The following is a 24,278-nucleotide window of genomic DNA, read 5'->3' as shown; positions in this document are numbered from 1 at the left end:
AACATTGAAGAACTGTAACACATCATGGTTTTTGAGACATAGAACATATATTTGGGAAAATACGTAAGACATTGCTTATCTTTTCCTCTTTTAGGAAATGAACACAGGTGAACATACCCAAGATGAAACAGGTAACTGTTAATAAGGAAGCTGCTGAAACTACTTGTTTAACACTAACAAAATGATTTAGTATTGGTATTAGTTAGCAAATGAGTAATTTCACTGGCGAGTTGAACAAAAAGTTTCAGTTGTTGAATGTGTTATCTCCAGGAGAAACTTGGATTCTTGGAATAATTACTTTATGAAGTGAGTTAAGAGTTAAATGTTTAATAAAGAAATATTACTTATTTCCTCTGATCTGCACAGATGTATTTTCTTTTACGATATTAAGTTATTTAATAGGAGGGAGGCATTTTCATTGAGTAAAAGCTAACAATTAATGATTTCTTTTTTTTTGTAGTAACCAAACGCTGCCCTAGTAAGGAATTAGTGGTATGCAGGATATTGGAACTTGTTACTAGAGGATAAATACTTGAATTAAAAATGTTTTCTAAGTAAACAAACTTCAATTTCCAGCTTCATTTTTCTGTTTTAATGTTGGTATATGTCCTCACAAGGTACCAATGATGGAAGCACTGAAGCTGCTATAACTTTACTTACAATGGGAGATCTAGTGTTGCAGTCAGAGATTGGTGCAGAACAGAGTGATGGTAAGAATGAAAGTTAAGTCCTACCGAAAAGAGCCTTTTAAAATACAGCTTTTAAGAAATTATACCCACAGTTGAGTAATAAGTCAGTACCTGCCTTTTACATTTGAAGTTGGCATAACTTTGATTTTTTCCAGAAAAAGATAATATGTGTTCATTGATCCGTCCAACTTAGTCCCTTTAGATGTAGTGGCCATCATTTCAAGATAGTGCACTTGATTTATTAAGAAAACTTAGTATTCCTGGAATAATCTAGTGAGTCCTCTACTTTTCTCATCATAAATATTAGTTAACTGAGCTCATTGATCGCTGATCACTTGACACGTATTTCTTTAGCAAAGGAGCTTCTGCTTTGGATTGTCTTCACAGTTACCTGACAATCACATATAGTATGAAGGGACAATAGCAGTCATTGAAATAATTTAATTGCAACTATTCTGTTAGTTTGGACTGAGCCAAAAGATATGTCAACTTGGATTTTCACAGTATTTTAGGCTGACCTTATGGAGTATCTTCTATTTTAAGTCTACTAAATGGATAGTTAATTATATTCCTGTTAATTATTTTGTCTAGAGATCAGTGGCCTGCCATTTATTTTAGGTGTTAAACTTCTAGGCCCGTAACTATATATTTATCAGGATATTTTCTGGTCTGCGTTCCTTATACAGTCTCATTTCTCTCTCTCTCCCTCTCATTTATTTATTTATTTATTTATTTTTGAGTGAATTATATACCCAGTGTGGGGCTTGAATTCATGACCCCAAGATCAAGAGTCACATGTTCTACTGACTGAGCCAGGCAGATGCCTGTATACAGCTATTTTCTCAATGGCAGAGTATTGCTTTGGAACCTGTCACAAATCTCTAGAACATAAAAACAGGTTTTAAAAATATGTAAATGAAGGTGATCCTATCTTGAAACTTATTTGAGGCTATGTAGTTACTCAAGGTAACAGATTCATTTTTACTTTTTTTTTTTAAGATTTTATTTATTTGTCAGAGAGAGAGAGCACAAGCAGGGGGGGCACAGGCAGAGGGAGAAGAAGTCTCCCCACTGAGCAAGGAGCATGACTCAGGACATGATCCCAGGACTCTGGGATCCCAGGACCCTGGGATCATGACCTGAGCCGAAGGCAGATGCCCAACTGACTGAGCCACCCAGGCATCACTCATTTTTTACTTCTAATAGCTCAAAAATTCTAGTCTGTAAGATTAGGCTTAGAACAAGTCAAATCTCTGGCATAAAATATATGATCATATATTTATTTTTTTAAGAGTTTATTTTTGAGAGAGAGCACATGCATGAGCAGGGGGGAGGGGCAGATTCCCCACTGGGCAGGGAACACACTGTGGGGCTCCATCCCAGGACCCTGAGATCATGACCTGAGTCAAAGGCAGACCTTTAAGCGACTGAGCCACCCAGGCGCCCTGATCATATATTTAAATTCAGGTCCAAAAAGAGTAAACTTTAAAAATAATGTAGAATTTTATGATTACTTAATGTTGAGGGATTTATTTTCTTTGGACATCTACTTGTATTGGGTCAATTTTAATTTTCTGTTCTTTTCTGTAATAGGAGTATGTGTACTTCTTGATGTTCATTCAAAGGATAAAAGCTGTGTTCCTTTTAGCCCAGATAATATAAATCACGAAATTGTTCGTGAATGTCAGGAGCTTTCTTCACCTGTCAATAGTACATCTCCTTCATCATTAGAAGAAAACAAGATTGTATTGGAAGAGCAGAGTGCAAAAGAAGAAATTGGTTTAGTGGAGAAAGTAAAGGAAAACGCTGTATCAACCAGGTTTATTTTGCTTTATTAAACTCTTGAGTTTTATAGTATTCAATTAATAAATACATTTAAACCAACTATCAATTTAATTAATAGCTTTTGAGTAGTACTTGTATAAGTGTAAAGTAGGCAGTGCTAATTTCTCAGGCTTTTTTAAAGATTTTATTTATTTGAGAGAGTGAGTGTGAGTAAGAGAGAGAGAGAAGGAGCAGGGGGAGGGGCAGAGGGAAAGGGAGAAGCAGATTCCCCACTGAGCAGGGAGCCCAACATGGGGCTCGATCCTGGGACTCCAGGGTCATGACCTCAGCAGAAAGCAGACGCTTAACTGACCGAGCCACCCAGGTGCCCCAGTTTCTCAGCTTTTAAAATGAGGACCGGCTGGTTTGCCTTTTTTTTTTTTTTAATATTTTATGTATTTATTTGAGAGAGCACGAGCATGAGCAGGGGGAGGGGCAGAGGGAGAGGGATAAGCAGACTCCCCACTGAGCAGGGAGCCTAAGAGGGGGCTTCATCCTAGGACCCTGGGATCATGACCTGAGCCAAAGGCAGACACTTAACCGACTGATCTACCCAGGCACCTGTAGTTTGCTGTTGTTTTTTTTTTAATTTAATTTTTTTAGGTAGACTTCACACCCAACATTGGGCTTGAACTCAGGACTCTGAGATCAAGAGCCACACGCTCTACTCACTGAGCCAGCCAGGCGCCCCTAATGGTTTGCATATTAAAGTAAATGCATTGTGTGCATCTTTGAAACTTTAATGAAATAGTTTTATGTAAATACAGTCTTTGTGTTATGAACATGGTCCAGATTCTCTTCCTTTCTCTAGACTTTCAATAAAATTACCAGTGTGTGTTTTCAGCATTAAAAAATGAACACTTAACAGATATTGTGGCACCTGAGAAGGTGGCACATAACTGTATCAGAATGTATGAAGGTGAGAGAGGTCATTCTTACATGGTTGATGAATTTCTCTTCCCATCTTTCTTTTTCTAGGAGTACAACTTCTGAAGTGACCAGTAATTTGAGAATGAGAAGTAGGTTTGCCAAGCCTAAACCAAATCTTAAGACTTCAGGGACCAATAGGTTTGGTGTTCATCAGGAAGTTCCCAATTTGTTTGTAAACAAAGGAGAAGTAGTAGAAAATCAAAGAGGTAAATTTTGTTCCCTTAAACAGCTGCAAAATTACTTTTACAGGAGAAATTGCATTAACATTTCAAATGGAATATTCAGTTAAAATTGTTTTAATTTAGTATTAAAAAGTTTCAAAAAGTAGAATGAACTATAAAATAAATACCAATAAATCCATCAACAGCTTCAGTCATTATTACCATTTTGCTATTTAGTTGACCCAAAATAACATGGGTTTGAACTGCATGGGTCCGCTATACATGGATTTTTTAAAAAAGATTTTATTTATTTATTTATTTATTTATTTATTTATTTAGAGTGGTGGGGGAGGGGAGAGGGAGAGCAAGAATCCCAAGCAGACTCCGTGCTGAGCGTGGAGCCCAATGCAGGGCTTGATCTTTGAGATCATTGCCCTGAGCTGAAAACAAGAGTTGGACGCTTAACCAACTGAGCCACCCAGGTGCCCCTATACATGGATTTTTTTTTTAACTTTTAAAATATGTTTTATTTGGAAATAATTTCAAACTTACAGAAAACTTACAAGAATAAGAAATAGTACAAAGAACATCCAGATGCCTCTTATATATAAGCTTATACTTAATTATACATGGATTTTTTTTATAAACACATTACAGTACTATAAATGTATTTTCTTTTCCTTTTGATTTTCTTTTTTTTTTTTTAATATTTATTTATTTGAGAGAGAGGGAGAGTACAGAGGAAGAGGGAGAGGGAGAAGCAGACTGTCCACCAAGCAGGGAGCCCCATGTGGGGCTGCATCCCAGGACCCTAGGATCATGACCCCAGCCAAAGGCAGATGCTTTAACCGACTGAGTCACTCAGGTGTCCCTCCTTATGATTTTTCTTAATAACATTTTATTTGTTCTAGCTTACTTTATTGTAAGAATACAGTATTTAATACATATAATATATGTTAATCAACTGTTTATGTCACCACTAAGGCATCTGGTCAAGAGTAGACTATTAGTAGTTAGGTTTTTTGGGAATCAGATATGCAGAATTTCTACTACATGGGAGGTTTTGTGCCCTTAACCCCCATGTTGTTGAAGGGTTAACTGTATTTACTTAGCATTTTCTTCATATGTACTTTTTATGTGTGTTTGTGTGTACATGAATATTCAAGCAAACATTTTTTAGAAACATATACATGCATGTGGCAAAAAATAAGACCTTGTCCACAAGGTATAAAATTTAATGAACTTCTTTTGTTCCCAGTCCCCTAATCTCATGTCTAGTGGTAAACTGTCATTAAGTTTTTATTGTGGATTTCCAGAAGTGTTTTATACACATAAGCATCTAAATGTGGGGCTGTGTGTGTATGTAGATACATTGATACACACACACACACACACACACATATGTGTATATAAATACATGTTATTCCTTTCAGAAAGAACAAAAATATAAGCATACTTTATTATATATACTGTTAAGCACTTTTATTTATTTATTTACTTGTTTTTTAAGATTATTTGAGAGAGAGAGAGCACCCGGTGGAGAGGCAGAGGGAGTCCCAAGCAGACTCTGGGCTGAGACTGGAGCCCCAGTTGGGGCTCGATTCCATGACCCTGAGATCATGACCTGAGCTGAAACCAAGAGTTGATGCTTAACCTACTGCATTATGCAGGCGCCCCTTGTTCAGTACTTTTAAAAATAACAGTTTTACTGAAATAATTCTATACCCTACAGTTAACTCATTTGAAGTGTATTCTTCAGTGGTGTTTAGTATACTCCCCAAGTTGTGTAACCTTCACCATTAGTACCCACTCTCTATATCCTTCAACCCTTCCCAGCCCTAGGCAACCACTAATCTACTTTCTGTCTCTGTAGCTTTGCCTGTTTGGGACATTTCATATAGATGGAATCATTTAATATGTGGCCTTTTGTGTCTGGTTTCTTTTACTTAGCATGTTTTCAAGGCTCATCTGCGTTGTAGCATGTGTCAAATAATTTCTTTTTCTTGCCAAATATTCCATTATACTACATTTTGTTTATCCATTCAGGGCATTGAGGTTGTTGTCTGTTTTTTGGTTGTTAAGTAATGCTGCTAAGAACATTCATGTGTAAGTTTTTGTGTGGACATAAGTTTTCATTTGACTTGGATTTACACCTAGAAGTGGAATTGCTGGAACATATGGTAATTCTGTCTTTAACCTTTTGAGGAACTGCCAAACTGTTTTAAGAAGGTGGTAGCAACATTTTGTATTTTTTGTTTGTTTGTTTTCTTTTTCTTTTTTTTCTTTAAGATTTTTTGTTTGTTTGTTTTATTTTAAAGTAATCTCTGTACCCAGTGTGGGGCTTGAATTTACAACCTGAGATCAAGAATCACATGCTGTACCGACTGAGCCAGCCAGGTGCCCCAACACTGTGTCTTTTCCACAGCATTCTCTGAGGGTTTTAGTTTCTGTGTATCCTCTCAGACACTTGTTATTAGATAGTCCAACGAGCTTGAAGTAGTATCTCCTGGTTTTGATTTGTATTTCTTCCATAACCAGTGGTATTGAGTATCTTTTCATGTGCTTATTTATATATTTTCTTTAGAGACATGTGTTCACGTCTGTGCTCATTTTTAAAAACAATTTTTTTTTTTTAAGTGGGCTCCACGTTCCGTGGAGTCCAATACGGGGCTTGAACTTACGACCGGAGATCAAGCCTAAGCTGAGATCAAGAGTCAGATGCATAACCGACTGAGCCACCTACATGCCCTGATCTGTGCTCATTTTTAAATTGGGATACTTGTTCTTTTATTATTGAGTTCTTTATATAGTAGCATTCTGTTTTTAAAGATTAATATATTGACAGAAATCTTTCTATATGATTACATAGTGCTCTCTTTCGTTTTTTTAATGGCTTCACTAGATTGTGATGTACGTGTTGAATCCTACTCCTACTTCCTTTTCTACCTCCCCTCCCTGCTGAGGGCCCAACCCCTTCAATGTGCTAGTAAGAGCAGGAAAAACAGTGGATGGAGTAGGCTGTCTAGATTGTCTTAAGCCCTACAGGTAGAAGATATGGATAGTTAGCATCATCTTTGCCCTGTTTTGGGGTTCCTGATTTCTGGGATTTCCTTTCAACCAGAAATCCTTATGATTCAGTTAGTTAATTCATTACTTACTCTGTGTTCAGAAATAGCCAGAAGGTATTTCAGTGTGCAGACTGAAGTTACATTTTTTATTTTTGTTAAAAAATATTTTTTATTTGAGTGCGGTTGACACACAGTGTTAGATTAGTTTCAGATGTACAGCATAGTGATTCAACAAGTTTGTACGTTGTGCTATGCTCACCACAAATAGAGCTAACATTTCTCACTATGTAATGCTATTATAATACCATTGACTATATTCCTTATGCTGTGCCTTTTATTCCCATGACTTATTTATTCCATAACTGAAAGCCTGTATCTCCACTCTCCTCCCTCTTTGTCTCTCCTCCTACTCCCACCCCTCTGGAAACCATCAGTTTGTTCTCTGTATTTATAGGTCTGATTGTGCTCTTCGTTTGTTTATTCATTTGCTTTCTTAAGATTCCATGTATGAGTGAAATCATATGGTATTTGTCTCTCTCATTTTGACTTACTTCACTTAACATAATATCTTCTAGATCCATCTATGTTGTCACAAACAGCCCAATCTCAGCCTTTTAATGACTTTGTAATATTCCATTGTGTGTATATATCACATCTTCCTTATCCATTCATGTACTTATGGACACTTAGGTGGCTTCCATGTCTTGACTATTGTAAATAATGCTGCAGTAAATATCAGGGTAGTACACATATCTTTTGAATTAGTGTTTTTTTTTTTCTTTGTGTAAATACCTAGTAGTGGAATTTATTGAATCATATGGTATTTTTATTTTTAATGTTTAGAAAAAAATCGCTACTATTTTCCACAGTGGCTGTGCCAATTTACATTTCCACCATTAGTGCATAAGGGTTCCTTTTTCTCCACATCCTCATTTAACACTTGGTATTTCTTGGTTTGTTTTTTTCTTTTTATTTAGCCATTCTGGTTGTGATATCATGTGGTTTTGATATGCATTTCCCTGATGATTAGTTATGTTGAGCATCTTTTCATATGTCTGTTGTCCATCTGTAGATCTTCTTTGGAAGAATGTCTATGCAGGTCCTGTGCCCCTTTTCTTGTGTTTTTTTGTTTGTTTGTTTGTTTTTTAAATGGGCTCCATGCATAGCATGGAGCCCAGTGCAGGGCTGGAACTCATGACCGTGAGATCAAGAGTCAGACATTTAACTAACTGAGCCACCCAGGCACCCCATATGTGCCCATTTTTTAATCAGATTGATTTGTTTTTTTGGTGTTGAGTTGTATAAGTTCCTTATATATTTTGGATACGAACTCTATCAGATGTATCATTTCCAAATATTTTCTCCTAATTAGTACGTTACCTTTTCATTTTGTGGATGGTTTCCTTCGCTGTGTAAAGCTTTTTATTTTGATGTAGTTCCAATAGTTTATTTTTGCTTATGTTGCCCTTGTCCCTGGAGACATATCAAGAAATATGTTGCTATAGCTGATGACAGAGAAATTATTGCCTGTGGTTTTTTCTAGGATTTTTATGGTTTGGTCTCACATTTAAATCTCTAATCCATTTTGAGTTTATTTTTTGTATATGGAGTAAAAGTGGTCCAGTTTCATTCTTTGGCATGTGGCTGTCCAGTTTTCCAAGCACCATTTATTGAAGAGATTGTCTTTTACGCATTGTATATTCTTGCCTCCTTCGTCCTAGGTTAATTGACCATATATGTGTGGATTTATTTCTGGACTGTCTATTTTCTTCCATTGATCTATTTTTGTGCCAGTGCAGTACTGTTTTGATTACTATAGCTTTGTAGTAGATCTTGAAATCTGGAATTGTGATACCTCTTACCTTTGTTTTTCTTTCTCAAGATTACTTTACTCTTAGCATGTTTTGTGGTTCCATACAAATTTTAATATTATTTAGTCTAGTTTTGTGATAAATGCTTTTGGTATTTTGATAGTGATTTGAAGGTAACTCTTTTATGTAGAAGTCATTTTCTTCTTCTTTGTGACATTCTTTTTTAGACAAGCTCCCTTGCCAACACTTTGCCCAGGGTGGAACTAGTTAGACATCGGGTGTACCCACTTCTAAACTTCTTTTGTACATGGGTTTGTAATTACATTGCTGTTGCCATAGAGTGGACACGAAATTGCTCTGGCAGCCGCGAATGAAATATGTGCAGTGTAGGATTCATTCATCATCTGCATCAAAAAATCTCATTGGCCAGGATTACTCTTCTGCCATGTGCATAAGCTTGATATTTGGATTAAGGGAAATTTGGAAGAGCCACTATATAGTGATCTGTCTTTGAAGAGAGAACATATTTCTAATATGGAGGCTTTAGCTATACTCTTTTGGACTGTATCTTAAGTGTGTTTTTTGTTTAAGAAACTGAGAAAAACGCTTCTGAAGTGACAGAATTACAAGATGAAAACCTTGGATCACTTACAACAGCAGAGAATAAGGAGCAGAGCAAATTGGCTTGTGAACATGGTACTGAAGAGACTGCTGTTTCTCAAGAAGCAAATCCAACTGAAAGGTAAAAGAAGAGATTCTGGGATTCGGTTTATATTCTGTTTCAACTATAGTTATTAGCTATAGCTGTAAGAATTTGATTGGAAAAAGAGAGTTCTGTAGCATTAAATATATTTTAAAAATTTGAGCACCACTAAATCTTTGACTTACTTCGCTCTAAACGTTACTCTGTGGTTGTCCACTTGGTTTTAGTATAGAACTTTATACTCTGAAACTCGAATATATACTAATTTCTTTTTCAGAAATGATCAAGAAGGAGAATCTCAAAAGGTTCAGATATTGTCAGTTGCTCCAGTTGTTTCCTTTGAGACAAGGCCCCATACACTTGGTTCAGATACGGTTCTCACTGAGAGTTCTATCAAAGAGCCCCAGACAGAAGACTCTAATGGAGACGGCGTGCTTACACTTCATGTGTCAGAGGTAAAAAATATAAACTATAACATGGAGTAGCTGGGTGTTTAATCCCCATTAAAAAAAAATCCCCATTAATTTACATACAATAAAACTTCACCTTTTTCAGTGTGTACTTCTACAAGTTGTGACAAACATATATAATCATGTAAGCAACACATAAACAGTTTCATCCTCCCCCAAATTCCCCAGGGCCCTTTTTTAGTCACCGCCCTTACCATCCCGACTACTTGGCAATCCCTGATCTGTTTTCTTTCCCTGTAGTTTTGCCTTTGCAAGAATGTGTTATGATAGAATTTTTTATTGAATGTGTTTTTAGTCTTTGGAGCATAGATAAAACAGCCAGTATGTAGCTTTGCTGTGAAAGTTTTGAAAAAGGAAGGGTTTCGTACAGGGTATTTACCTCTTGCTTGCTGGCCACTGAATCTGAGAAATACTTTCACATTGCAGGTATTTTTTTGAGATGTTATTACTACATGTTCCATACTGTGTAAGGTACTGGGGAGACAGAGTTGTAGGAAGCAGTTGAGTAAATGAATGGTTGAACTCTGATAGGTGCTATGAAGGCAAATTGCATAAGACTCTAAAGGAGTGGTCCTCAACCCAATCCAGTAAAACCAATCTCTGGAAATAGGGTGTAGACATTTGCTTTTTGTTGTTGTTGTTAAAATTCCTCAGGTTATTCTGATGTGTATCCAGGACTGAAAAAGCCCTTTATCTGGAAGAACAAGTATGAATTAGCCAGTTAAAGGGAGAGGAACATGTGTAAAGAAGTGTGAAGCAGCATTTCACATTCAGGGACTAAGTAGTCATGAGTAGGATATAAATGAAGAAGCAGTTAAAGATTAGTGAGCTAGGCAGCCTGGGAGCAGATCATAAAAGGAGTTTTTATGACTTGCTAGAGTTTGGACTATATCCAAATTTGTAGGATTTTCCCTAATCTCCAACCTTATTCTTACTTTTTATTTTGAAATAATTTAAAACTCATTGAAAAGTGCAAAGATCTTAGGTAGAATTCTCATATATCCTTTACTTAGATTCATTAATTATTAACATTTTGCTTCCTTTGCTTATTCTGTCATGCTCTCCATCTCTGTAGGTAGATACTTTTAAGAAACTGAACCATTTGAAAGTTTACAGACATGAGCTTTCACCCATAGATACTCTAGCTTGTATTTGATACCAACAAGGATGTTTCTAATAGAGATATGATGATACTGTTGTCACAGTCACTATTACCATACTATCTAATATTGATTTAAAAATAATATGTAATACATAGTTTCAATCAAGCCTCTCATATCGCATTTAGTTGTCATTCTCTTTATTCTCTTTTCATCTAGAGTAGTCCTCCTGCCCTTTTCCCTCTTTTGTGAACTTTACATTGCAGGGATAATTCACAATCTGGACTTTTGTTGTTCCCCATTATTAGATTCAGATTGAACAGTGTTTGGCACAATTACTACCTGCGTGTTGTGTTCTTCCTTTTGTATCATCTCAGTAGGCATGTAATGTCAGTTTGTTTCATTATTGGTGATGTTGACTAGTTACTTGGCTAGATGGTGCCTGCCAGATTTTTCTATATAACAACATCTTTTGTACATTGTGTTAGTAAGTGATTGCAGACCCAGCAACCTTCTCCCCAGTAGTTTTAGTATCTGTTGGTGATGTTTGCCTGAATCAATTACTGACCCTGTTGGTTACAAAATGAAAATTTGAAGAAGAGAATTACAATAAGAATTGCATTTTAGAGAATACAGTGTTGGCAATTTTGTGGAAAACAGATTGGAAGAAGCCATGGTGGAGGCAAAGAGACAGGCAGTTTTCTTCCATTCAGATGTCACCTACTAATAGTACAAGAGCTGCTGTAATGGGGATAGAGGGAAGGTTGAGGGGCTTGTATCTCCCTTTCCTGTTACTTCAGAAATAATTTCATAAAATACACATATTTAACAATTTAGCCTGAATTCCTTTGTGTATATATGTTTATTTAAATAAATCAAAAGTTATTGGTACAACTAAAAGTCTGAAAACATTTGAAAAATTTTGTGGTTAAAAAATTGTTGAGTTTTGAAACAATAACTCTTACTATATTCAGTTGTCTGGAAAACTTTTTAAAACTAAAATTTGGTCAACCTCATTCTTGCATTTTAATTAAAAAATTTTTTTTAGGGTATACCAACTAGTATGCCGGAAGTCCAACAAGAGAATGTTGGACCTGTTAATCAAGACTTAACAGGTATGATGATCTGCTTCTATAAAGTATCACAGAACCTAATAGTACAGCTTTTACTCCCCCAACTGCCTGTGGAAAAACAAAACGGTTTTTTAGTCTATGACCGTCTTATATTAAAAACAAACAAACAAAAAAACTTGGAAGTATTTTGTGTATAAGTTTTGTTTTTCAGAATTATAAATCCTCTCTATAGTGAACCGTCTTTATCCTTTATGAGATTACTTTTTATTTTTGTGCATATAATTTGCTTTTTATTCATGGGGATAAGTCGTAGTGAGACTTCAGAGATGTAATAAATGATTTTCGTAGTTCAGCTTTTCATTATTAACTTTTAAACTTTGATAGTGAATCTAGTTGCTAATGTACCTCAAGATGGTGAGGATGAACAAGCGTTCATTTTAACTCTGGTGGAAATCCCAACCGATGCTGTGGAAGAATTTGGTGATGCCACTGCACAGTTAATGCCAAACCCTTTACTGCCAGCACCCATATTGATCAAATCCGTGAATACAGAAGAAAGGAGTGACATGAGGTAATGAATGAGCTAAACTATTTTTTATTTAAATTCCAGTTAACGTACAGTGCAATATTAGTTTCCGGTGTACAGTAGTTATTCAACACTTCGGTACATCACCTGGGAGCTAAACTATTTTTGCTAGGAAAAAAGTGCTTTATGAATTGACTAGTATTGACCGAACAAGCCGCTCACCGGCATTATTTGTAATTATCCCGAAGATCTTATTTTATAGTTATGTGATAAATTAGAGAAGAAATTGTTGATTTTATACCTGACAAAGCTGCCATTTAAATGTATAATATAATAATCTTGTAAGAAACTTGTTTGGTATTTTAAGTATTTTGAAAACTAAAAAAATTCAGCAATTTGGATTATAAATTGTCATCTATCAAAGGTGTGTGGTTACTTTGTCAGCTTATGTTATTTTAAATTCTGAAATAAATATACATTCACAGAAGTTGCAAGAGAGAGAACATTTCTGTGTGTGTGTGTGTGTGTATTTTTTTTTAAAGTAGGTTTCCATGCCTAGCATGGAGCCCAACATTGGGCTTGAACTCACAACCCTGAGATCAAGACCTGAGCTGAGATCAGGAGTCAGACGTTTAACCGACTGAGTCACCCAGGCACTCTATTTCTGTATATTTTTAAGACTGCTTTTTAAATTCTTTACTATAGAATTGTCGATAAAGAACTGTATCAACAGTCACTGTTAAGATGCTTAATTGTCAAGTAGCATTAGATGTTGAAGCCTTTTGTATTAGTAAGAGGCATTTTAGATTAAAATTTTAACTTTATAGACAAGGAAAACACTATTTTTATACCTTGGATTTAATTCAGTAATATGGAACTTAAGTTGTAAGTTTTTAAGTATGAATGGATCTCCAAACTAACATTTTTGTGACCTTGGCCATGTATATATTAGTTACTTGGAAGTTTTTTGGCAGTTTTCATTGGAATAGCTCAGCCTTTTACCTCACTAAGTAGCTTCTAATTTGCTAATTTCATATGTATGCATTTTCTATACAGTATGAGTTTTCCAGTAACTTCAGTTGGTCAGGACACCATGTGTTTATCTGATTCTGGAAAAGGTGGTTCTGAAGAGCCTCCTGCTAATTTGGATCTTACATCTAGGAAGAGAATTTACTGTACCCTTGATGAAAGTGACCATGTTCCTCCTGCCAAAAAAAGTTTGCTCACTTCAAGAGATGATTGTCAAAATTATACGTCTGAGGTAAGATAGAATCATCAAGCAACTAAGATGGCCATATTACAGCAGATCCATTTCTGTTTCTTCCTTTAGACTCTTTACATAAAGATAGTTCTAACACTTTTCACCATAAATAATCCAGCTGAAACCGGTTTTGGATTCTCATTTTCAACCAGTTCTGGTGAAAATTGGTGGACATTAATCAGGAAACCCATTCCCAGTTCTGTGTAATGGCTTAAAACAAGGCCAAAGGCATCCTGTAGGTCTGGGTCCTGGCTGTACCCTTTAACAGCTGTGGGACCTGCGTCAAGATATGTCATCTCTGTGAATGAGTCTCCTGTCGTGTGGAATAGTAATAGCAGTATATCATCATCACTATTGTCATAATGCTTAAAAGCTATCCAGTGCTCTTAGGGAGAAAACCAGAACTTTGAAGGCTCTCTATTTGGCCGATTTCTGTTTCTGATCTCACCTTGTGCCTTATTCTCTAACCGTATTGGCCATCTTTCAGTTTCTAGAATGCACACATACTGCATTCACATAGACTTGCAAACATTTTTTATTTTTATGTAATCCCATTGATTAGTCTTTTTATGTATGGCTTCTGGGGACTGTGTTATGCATTGAAAGTCCACCCTGAGATTTAGTATAAATTCGAGTTAACATTAATGATTTGTTTACAATTTATTTTGGTGTTAGAAAGAGTGGAACCAACTTCATGTTCTCCAGGTGCCTACCTAGTTGTCCCAGCACCATTTGTTGAATAATTCATTTTTTCTTCACTGATTTAAAATTTAAAATTGGGCATTAAGTCCCATATGTATTTGGGTATATTCCTGAATTTTCTTCTACTTTGAGATTCACCTATTTGTTCTGGGGCCAGTGTCCCACTGTTTTAAATTACTGTAGTTTTTAAATGCTTTGCTATCTTAAATGGAAAGTTTCTCTCTCCCCTGCACATAATTTTCTTATTTTTTTTTCCAAGTGTTTCCTAGTTGGGTATATGTCCTAAAGTTTATGTTAATTTTAGAATTTGCTTATTCAGAACTTCAAAAAAACCCAAAACTATTGATACATAAATTAGGATCATATTAACTTGACCAGTTAACATAGGGAAAGTTGATGTCAGAATTGTGATGTTGGATTTCTTTTTAATCCAAAAACATAGTATGTCTTTCCATTTGTTTAATTATTCTTTTATGTCTCAGTGGTATTTTCAGCTCTTCTTCATTTAAATTCTGGTCCATTTCTTATTAGGTTATCCCCTAAGAATTTTATCTTTTTTGTTGCCGTTTTCATTGAATTCTAGATAGAGAGCTTACTGAATTCCCCTTATTATATACAGTAATTTTCCACTTGATTCTGTTGGGTTTTCTAAGTAAACAGTCATATCATCTGCAAATAAAATTTTAATTCTTCTCGTATGCTTTGTATACCTTTAATTTCTTTCTCTTTTCTATATAGGCTAATAAAATTCAAAAAATATCAGAAAACAGTCCTGATAGTAGATATTTTTCTTATTCCTGATTTAAATGCAAATATTTCCAGTGTTTATGACGTGGGATGCTGGTTTTGAATTGCAGTAATTATAGTTTATGGTGTTAAGAGAATGTCTTTTTTTAAAGCATGAATATTATTGGATACTTTCCCCACAGAGAGATGATGATATTATTTTTCTCCTCAGTTCTGTTGAATTATATTAGATTTCACATATTGAATCATCTTTGCATTCCTGAAACAAAGTCTGCTTGATTATGGTGTGTTAGTCTTTTGCTGTGTTGCTGATTTATGGTTGTACTATTATATTGATATTTTTGTACTGGTTATAATTAGAATTAATATTTTTTTTTAAAGATGTTTTAAATTTATTTATTCGACAGAGATAGAGACAGCCAGCGAGAGAGGGAACACAAGCAGGGGGAGTGGGAGAGGAAGAAGCAGGCTCCCAGCAGAGGAGCCTGATGTGGGGCTCGATCCCATAATGCCAGGATCACGCCCTGAGCCGAAGGCAGACGCTTAACTGCTGTGCCACCCAGGCGCCCCTAGAATTAATATTAATTGGAATTGGAATTAATATTGATTCATAAAAAGCATTTGAAAACTTTTCCTCTTTTGCTGTACTCTGGAACAGTTTCAGTAACAGTAGCAATGTCTTTTTCATAAATGTTGATCGAATTTCCGTAAGACATCTTTTACCCTAGAGCTTTCTGGGAGATACATGCTTTCTTTATTTAAAAAAAAAAGGAAAAGAAAGGAAGGAAGGAAAGGAAGGAAGGAAGGAAGATTTACTTGATAAATGGATTTTTAATTTTTTTTTTTTGTAAATTTTCTTAAAACAGGTGTGTTCAAAGGAAATGATAAATGTTTCTGAGGAAACAGGTGAGTGAAATAAATTTTAAGGTGATTACATTTTGCTATTTTTGATGCATCTTTTCAAATTTGGGATTAAAGAAGAGTCTTGCTCACTTTCTATAAGAATCTTGCTTTTTTTTATTGGAAGTTTTTCTCCTTAGCTGAGATCTTGGATTTGGCACTTTCATAGCCATACGAAGCTACTTTAATCCTGTAATTAACAGAAAAACCATGTGGTTACAGGATTTCCTGTAAAAGCTTAACAATTATATTTTAGGAATTAGAAAGCTGAGCATAAAAGAGTTTTTATAGTTCCTTAGGTTTACCCAGAGATTAGAAAGTGATAACTCTTATTTTGCTAGTTGAAGATATATTTATGGGGAAAGATTTTCTAGGTCAAAATATATTGATAGGACTATTTTGTATCTGAATGAAGAAACTCTGACCATCATTTTTTATCAGCTACAATGTTCTTAATAGTCCAGATGATTTAAATATTAATTTATAATTTAGCTTTTATTAGAGTAGGTTTATGATAGAATGTCATGATTTCTTTTCTTCAAACATTGCAGTTCATCTGGGTATATAAATTTCAATATGTGTTCTCCGTGCTTACCATTTGTCCTCGTTTTTTGAAGGGGAGTCTTACAAGGAACAAGATACCCTCCCTACCTCAGGAAGCACACATACAACTCCAGAACCTCAGAAAGAGCAACTTGAACCAACTTCTGAGAGTATAGGGTCTGGATCTGTTGATAAAATAACAGATACACATGTAGAAAAAAGTACATCTCAGTTACCTCAGGATGAGAAGATTGTGTCTGATAAGGAGGAAAGAACTTGTGCTGCTTCGAAGTCTGAACAAATGGATAGCATCGCTTCATCTTCAAAAACCCCGTTATCCAGGTACCATGAGAGGATCTTTAACAAATGTTTCTCTCCATTTCTCTTTCTCAAAGGGTAAATGTAACCTACACACAACGGATATAACATATACGTAAAGACTAAGTTCACTACTAAGGATGATGTTTTATAAACGGCCCTCTATCAGTAATGTAAAGGGAAGGAGTTTTGTCAAAGGAAATTCAGTAGTCAATATTTTTGTAGGACTCTTCAGATAAATACAACATTCCATATAACAAGAGCTTAACTTTAAGTGCTGAAACTAACTTTTTAGGCAGAAAATCTGCATTGGCATCTGCTGGTATGATGGTATACCAGCTACTGGTATAATAATCAAAATAATAATGATACTTAGTAGATACGCTGATAGAACTAATGTGGTATCACACGTGCATTTTAGCATTCATGGAAAGAAGTTGATATTAAGAATGTATCTTCCTGCATGTTCTTGAATATCCTTACATTTGCATTTCTAGACCTGGCAGAAGACCTCTGGGATTTTTGTCTTTAATATGTTCGAAGAGTAGTTTGGAGTCTGATGAACCTACTCAGGTTTATAATAAGAAACGTCTGAAACCTGTTATACCTATACCAAGAAAGAATTTGAAAAGATCAAATCCACTCAATGAAAGCCAGAAAAAAATCCAGGAGTCCTCTGATCAGCTTCCATCTCCAAGTGTTGTTGATACTCAATCTGAGAGTATTGGCAGTTCAGCAACTCAGGTACGTGATAACTGTTATATTTTATTGTATGTATAGAAAGGGTTAGAAATCAGGCTCAACTAGGAAGAATATGGCGTTGGTATTTTCATTTGGATGTTAGAAATTTTTTCAGAACATCTCTTGTCTGTTTTCTCCCCCTCATACCTCACTGTAAGAGAAGAAGATAAGGTGTTGAATTAGGAAGTTACAACTCCTTTAGTACAGAGCCGTTTAAGCTAGGCATACATGGACACTTAATTGCCATTCCTTTAATGCAAAGAACTTTCTGACCTGTGGAAGCAAAACAAAGCAGTGCTGGTGTTTTATTTGCTTTCGGGCAAGTCTCCTGTCACCCACAGGAATTCAAGGAATGGTAAAATTAGAATTTGTTTGCATGTTTCATTTCTCTACATGCTAAAGATGTTCATATGGCAAGTCCTGGGATGGAAAAATATATGCACTTGTATCAAAAACTTGGGAAGAGTACTGGGGTTGGTTACTTAGGATTTCAACACAGAAAAGGCCTGGTGACCTATTGGATAGCATGAGTCCAAAAGGAGTACTTTTGTAAAGACTGTCTAAAATTTTTTAAAATACTTTATATTTCCTAGAATTATTTTCTGGGACCAGTATTTTATGACTCTGTATTATTACCAAATTACTGTGGAGAACGGTTGTTAAAATTACCAGCAATGTACTATGCCAGTTAAGTCACGTTCTTTCCAGCTTTAGATATTAACTCTTCAAAATAAATTTTTTTCTAATTTAATATAATGAGGGTAGAAATGTAATTTCATCTGTTTAATTTCATTTCTTTAATTACTAGTGACTTGGTTTTTTTCCCCATTACATTTACTAGACTTTTTTCTCTCTTTTTTCTTTTTCGTTCCTATCTTTTGCCGACTTATAGCTTTTGGGATCTAGGTGGTTTTCTTATCAACTTATGTGAGATCTTTATGTAAGAAAGCCACATACCTTTAAGCTCTTTACTGCAAGTAATTTTTTCAAATTCATTTACTTTTTAAAATTTTGTAGGGTTTTTAATATACACATAAGCTTTAAATGTTTATTCAAATCAATTTTTTCTTTATAATTTCTTAAATTGCTTTTATGATTAGGAAGTTTTTCTCCATAGGTATAAAACGTGCAGGAAGCAGTTTTAAAACTAACTCAGTTTAAGTGCGCCTGGGTGGCTCAGTTGATTGTCTGCTTCTTCTCCCTGCCCTCCTGCTTGTGCTCTCTCTTGCTCTCTCTCTCTCTCAGATAAAGAAATAAAATCCTTAAAAAATTTTTTTAATTAAATAAAGATTAATTTATTTGAGAGAGAGAGAAAGAGCGTGAGTGTGAGCAGGGGGAGGAGCACAGGGAGAAGGGGAGAGAGAGAGAGAGAGAATCCTAAGCAGACTCCGCTAAGCACGGAGCCTGGTTCTGGCCAGATCTCACCACCCTGAGACCACGACCTGAGCCAGAATCAAAGTCTGATGCTCCACCATCTAAGACACCCAGGTGTCCCTCTCTTTTTTTTTAAATTAAATTTAAATTAAACTTTTTATTATGGAATAATTGTAGATTTACATGCAGTTGTAAAAAACAATAGAGAGAGAGCCCATGTACCCTCCATCCAGTTTTCCCCAATGTTAACATTTTGCAAAACTGTGGTACAATATCACAACCAGAATATTAACATTGCCACAGTCAAGATACGGAAGAATTTTGTCAACACAGCGATCCTGTATGTTGCCTTGTATAGACACAGTCACTTACATTGCACCCCCACGCTCTCCTTAACTTCTGGCAACCTGTTCTACACCATTAAATTTGTCATTCTGAGAATGTTATGTCAATGGAATTAATATTGTATACAGTTGTGTAAATGGAATCATACATTTAGAATTCACTTTTTTCCCACTCAGCATAGTTCCCTAGAGAGTCATCCAGATGGTTTTATGTATTTGCTCCTTTTTATTGTTGAATAATATTCCATAGTATGTTACCAGTCATGTTTATCCTTTCACCAATTGGAGGACATATGGGTTATTTTCAGTTTTTGGCTGTTATGAATAAAGCTGCTGTGAACAGTCATATCCAAGTTCTTGTGTGAACATAAGTTCATTTGCCCAAGAGTGCCCTCATATTTGATGACTATATCCTATCCCACTGTTTTGATATACCAGAGAACAGTAATGGTCTCACACTGGTAGGCATTTCAGTTATTCCTAACGATTTGCTGTTTCAAATAATATGGTAATAGCTAACTTATAAATGAGTGATTTTACACAGTTATCTATAGGTTGAATTCCTAGAAACAGAATTGTTGGATCAAAAGGAATGATTATTCTTTGGACAGATATTGCTTAATTGTCTTCCATAGGGAATGTATCAGTTTGTATTCTTAGCAGCAGTGTAGGAGAGGCCCTTTTTCTTCACACTAACATGTTAGTAATCAATTTTTTTCACTTTTGGCATTCTTCATAGATTTAGTGAGCATATGAGTGAGGTTGAACACCTCTTCATGTATTTGAATCATTTATTCTTTCTCTGTGACCCATCTGTTCATATGTTTGATTTTTATTTATTTATTTATTTTTTAAAGATTTTATTTATTTATTTGACAGAGATAGAGACAGCCAGCAAGAGAGGGAACACAAGCAGGGGGAGTGGGAGAGGAAGAAGCAGGCTCACAGCAGAGGAGCCTGATGTGGGGCTTGATCCCAGAACGCCGGGATCACGCCCTGAGCCGAAGGCAGACGCCCAACCGCTGTGCCACCCAGGCGCCCCTGATTTTTTTTTTTAAAGATATTCATTCATTCATTCATTCATTCATTCATTCATTCATTCAATCATTTGACAGAGGGAGAGAGCGAGCACAAGCAGGGGGAGCAGCAGAGGGAGAGGGAGAAGCAGGCTTCCCACCGAGCAGGGAGCCTGATGGGGGGCTTGATCCCAGGACCCCGGAATCATGACCTGAGCCCAAGGCAGATGCTGTTAACAGACTGAGCCACTCAGGCGCCCCTAGAGTAGATTTTTTTAAAAAATGTTTTTACACTTAAATCGTTTGATTCATCTAGAATTTATTTTGGTTTGACTGCTTTTTTTCTGAGATGGCTATACAGTTGTCCAACATCATTTATTAAATAATCCAACTTTTCTCATACTAAATTTGCAGTATATATGTGTTGCAGATATTTCTATTTTTTTTCATTGATATATAAGTCTGTTCCAATAACAATACCATAATGTCTTAATTTTTTATAAATTTCTAAGTATCCTAACTTCTGATAGGATTGCTTTAATTTGTAGTTGCCTTGGGGTACTATTCTGTTTTGTGGGTCTGTGTTCTTATGCAGATTATTAAAATGTTTCATATTAGATTCGATAATGTTATGTCTTTCTGTATTAAAATTTATCATGGAAATTAGGGTAAAATAGTGGATCATGTGTACACTGTAATTAATCTGATCATGCCCACTGTTGTGTGTTTGTTGAGTCCAGTTTTATTATTTTAATTAATGCTTCAGAGGTTATCTTACTCATAAAATTCTTACTATGTTTAGAATTATTTCCCTATCATAACAGCATAGAAGTAAAATTATTGGGTCAAAGAGTCTGAACATATTTAAGCCTCTTAATATTTATCACTATATTGCTTTTCAAAGAGATATCAATTTAGATGACCGCTGCCAATATATAAATGTTATATTGCATACTTATTTTTTAATCTTTTTAGGTTTCTTGTGATCGTCCCTTACCAAAAGAAGAATGTAAAAGTGGCCAAAACCGGGTACCTGAAGAGGAGCCAACCACAGTCTCTGAATATTTCTTTAGTGATATCTTTATTGAGGTAGATGAAACAGAATAAGTCTTTTTTTTTTTTTTAAATTTTTATTTTTAGATCTAGGATTTCCAGAGTCAAATATCAACTAAGCAGTATTTAGAAAAAAGCATTACTGACTGGTTTGGATTGATTTTGAATATTTAATGAGCTTGATTTGAAGCTTTTATAATCAGTGGAAAACATTGCTGAGGTTCCTTTCATTCTGATTGATTCAGCATTTTAGAAATACAAAGCAATTAAGACTGCTTCTGAGACAGAAAAAGCTTCTCTTGTTTACATTTTGACTCTTCCTGTGCTGAACACATATGGACATTTTGGAATGTTGTGGATAAATGTCTCTGTATAAATCACAGTGCCGACGTATTTGGAGGTGGATTGTATTTAGCATTTAGCGAACTTCTTTTGTAAAGGTTTTTTTCTGGGTTTTTTTGTTTTTTGTTTGTTTTGCTGAAGGCCTTTACAGTTGCCTCTAAGTATATGAGAGCATATTGTGAAACTCCACTTTAGTATGGTAAATGTTAAAAACTTTTCTATTATCAGCTATTTGACTGGAAAATAAGTATTTTTCTAATTCATGTTGATGTAACATTAGTCCTAATTGAACAAGTAGTATTTAAACTTATTTATAAAGATGAAACATCAAGAAGTTTATTTATTTTTAAATTTTTTATTTAAAAGAATATTCAGTTTTAATTATTTTCACCACTCAGATTATGGGTAAAGAAGACATTGACAAATTTATGTTTGTCCCTTTTCCCTCTTTAATTTTAAAGATATTTAAAGTTATATCACTAAAAGTATTTGGATAGCATATATGTTTTGAATACATTTTTTTCTCATAGTTTAGTATATTGAATTTGTACTGTGAAGTTTTTGTTTTTCTTATTTTTTGGATGATCTCAGGATTTGTATGGGAAAAAAACCCTTAATTTATGAGGGAGATTTACATACAAAACTCAGTCCCTTTCGCACACACACATAACACTCACACACATTCCTTTTTTTAAAAACTAATTTCTTGATAGTTTTTTTTCCCCCATTAAATTTTGCTTAAGGAACACTTAGGCCTAAAGCACAGAACATAATTGTGATGTTAAAACAGAAAATAAGATAATAAGACTTCATTTAGTGATTATCATCAGTATTAATTTAAGGGTTACTTTTAACTTTGAAATTTTGTTATTTACGGATGTCATTCCATTACCCACCCAAGCAAATCTTTGGTGGTTCAAATCCAACTTCTCTAAAACAAACTTAATCTTTTATTTGAAAAGCCTCACAGCGGGAGTCAGAAACATTTTCTGCAAAATATTTTCGAATATGCAGGCCATGTGACCTCTGTGGCACCTGTTCAGTTCTGCTGTTTCAGTGTGAAAACAGCCACAGACGAGACTTACGGGATTGACATGGCTGGAATGGGCTTCTAGTTTGACCCCTACATTAGACAGTAATTTTCTTACTTCAGGTGCTGACATTTTATCTATGACATATTTGTCATTGAAGTTATAAGTTGTGCATCACAATTAAAACTGTGTTGATTGCATTACAAAATGATCAGTATTCCAACGGGGAAGATATTTTAATGTCTAGATAATTGTGTTTATATATTGAAAAAAATAGTGGCCAATTTTCAGGTTCATTCATAAAGTAAGATATGGCTCAGCTAGTGTAACAATAATCCTAAAATTGCAATTAGAGCATTTCTTATTCATTGCTTTATAGTGAAATTTACAATTTAACTTTTTTGTCATAAAGGAGGATCTATAAATCTGAGTGGAAATTCTCAATAAGTATGCATTAATTTATTTCATGTGATTAATATGTCACAAAAATCATGATAGTAAATCACATTGCTATTTTAATGCCCTGTTTTTATAAATTTTTTAAAGTCTCATATTCTGAAAGTTCCTTTCATTTAATTAATGTGAGTTTGGATATTAGGTTGCCACAAATAAACTATTATTTTATCCCTTGTGTAATATTTATTTTTTAACTTTGTTAACATGTCTCTTGTTCATCTATAATGAATTTATTTTTTGGAAGATGTAACTTCTTACTATATAAGAAATAATTTTATCTTTGGGCATTCACTGCGTAAGAGAATCAAGTCGCCAAGCTAAATTGTCCTACTATTATATCCTTAAAACTAATCTGGAAAAATAAGAAACTTAATCATTGTATTTACCTTACAAGGTGGAAAGAATTAGTCACACCCTTTGTTTATATTCATGTAAAGATGATGTTGTGAAGAATTATTTTATAAATCTTCAAGGAGGTATGAATAATGGTGTTTGTTTTCTTGACTTTTCCTCCTGAATACTTACGACTTAGCAAGTGGTCAGTGTGATGGTTTTAAAAGCCTAATTGTTGGTAAATGATTGAGGCACAGTTAAAAATATGAATATCCACTGTTTACCACCATGTTATTCGAAATAGAAGTGACCATGTATACTCTCTTGCTTGAAGGAGTTTTTGACAAAAAAGCAATATCTGTCATTTGTGAATTTTCTTGTTCTAAAGAAAGCAGTTATGTTCTATAGATATAAATTATGTAAATAAAAGTTATTTTATACTATTTCTGTTGTGTTTTTTTCTTTTTAAATGGCTTAACGATATTATTGCTTAACCAAAACTTGTCAGTTTTTCACCTACAGCGTAAACTTCCTTCCTTGTATAAAAATATAACTGGAAGAACTAATCTTTTGTCTTATATACATGCTGTGAAAGATATTTTTTTGATCTTGTAAGAATAAAGAATACACTTCCCCCCTCCCTCCCATTTAGGACACGTGAAGAGTTGCTTTCTTGTTCATTTATTCCTTATATAATGAATTTTTAGGTATGAGAACTCAATCTCTTTAACTCTTTTTTTCTTCCTACTTTGTTTTCTCTGT

General features: G+C 34.8%; 1 protein-coding gene across 1 annotated transcript in view; it reads left to right on the top strand.

The window, feature by feature from the left end:
• BDP1 (B double prime 1, subunit of RNA polymerase III transcription initiation factor IIIB) overlaps nucleotides 1-23,959 on the top strand; it is an 81,644-nt gene extending 57,685 nt beyond the window's left edge. The window contains exons 27-39 of the mRNA XM_008691317.2: nucleotides 95-131; nucleotides 618-710; nucleotides 2,283-2,508; nucleotides 3,492-3,649; nucleotides 9,075-9,225; nucleotides 9,464-9,641; nucleotides 11,805-11,871; nucleotides 12,214-12,400; nucleotides 13,412-13,616; nucleotides 15,932-15,971; nucleotides 16,583-16,850; nucleotides 17,324-17,570; nucleotides 21,277-23,959. Of these exons, the coding sequence (XP_008689539.2) occupies nucleotides 95-131; nucleotides 618-710; nucleotides 2,283-2,508; nucleotides 3,492-3,649; nucleotides 9,075-9,225; nucleotides 9,464-9,641; nucleotides 11,805-11,871; nucleotides 12,214-12,400; nucleotides 13,412-13,616; nucleotides 15,932-15,971; nucleotides 16,583-16,850; nucleotides 17,324-17,570; nucleotides 21,277-21,408 (1,989 nt within the window). The 3' untranslated portion in view covers nucleotides 21,409-23,959. The remainder of the gene's footprint in view (nucleotides 1-94; nucleotides 132-617; nucleotides 711-2,282; nucleotides 2,509-3,491; nucleotides 3,650-9,074; nucleotides 9,226-9,463; nucleotides 9,642-11,804; nucleotides 11,872-12,213; nucleotides 12,401-13,411; nucleotides 13,617-15,931; nucleotides 15,972-16,582; nucleotides 16,851-17,323; nucleotides 17,571-21,276) is intronic.
• The last annotated feature ends 319 nt before the right edge of the window (nucleotides 23,960-24,278 follow it).

This window comes from Ursus maritimus, unplaced genomic scaffold (assembly GCF_017311325.1).
Source record: "Ursus maritimus isolate PB19 unplaced genomic scaffold, ASM1731132v1 scaffold_5, whole genome shotgun sequence".
NCBI classification, from domain to species: Eukaryota; Metazoa; Chordata; class Mammalia; order Carnivora; family Ursidae; genus Ursus; species Ursus maritimus.
The sequence above is the reverse complement of the archived record's forward strand: the minus strand, read 5'-3'. Positions and strand labels throughout refer to the sequence as shown.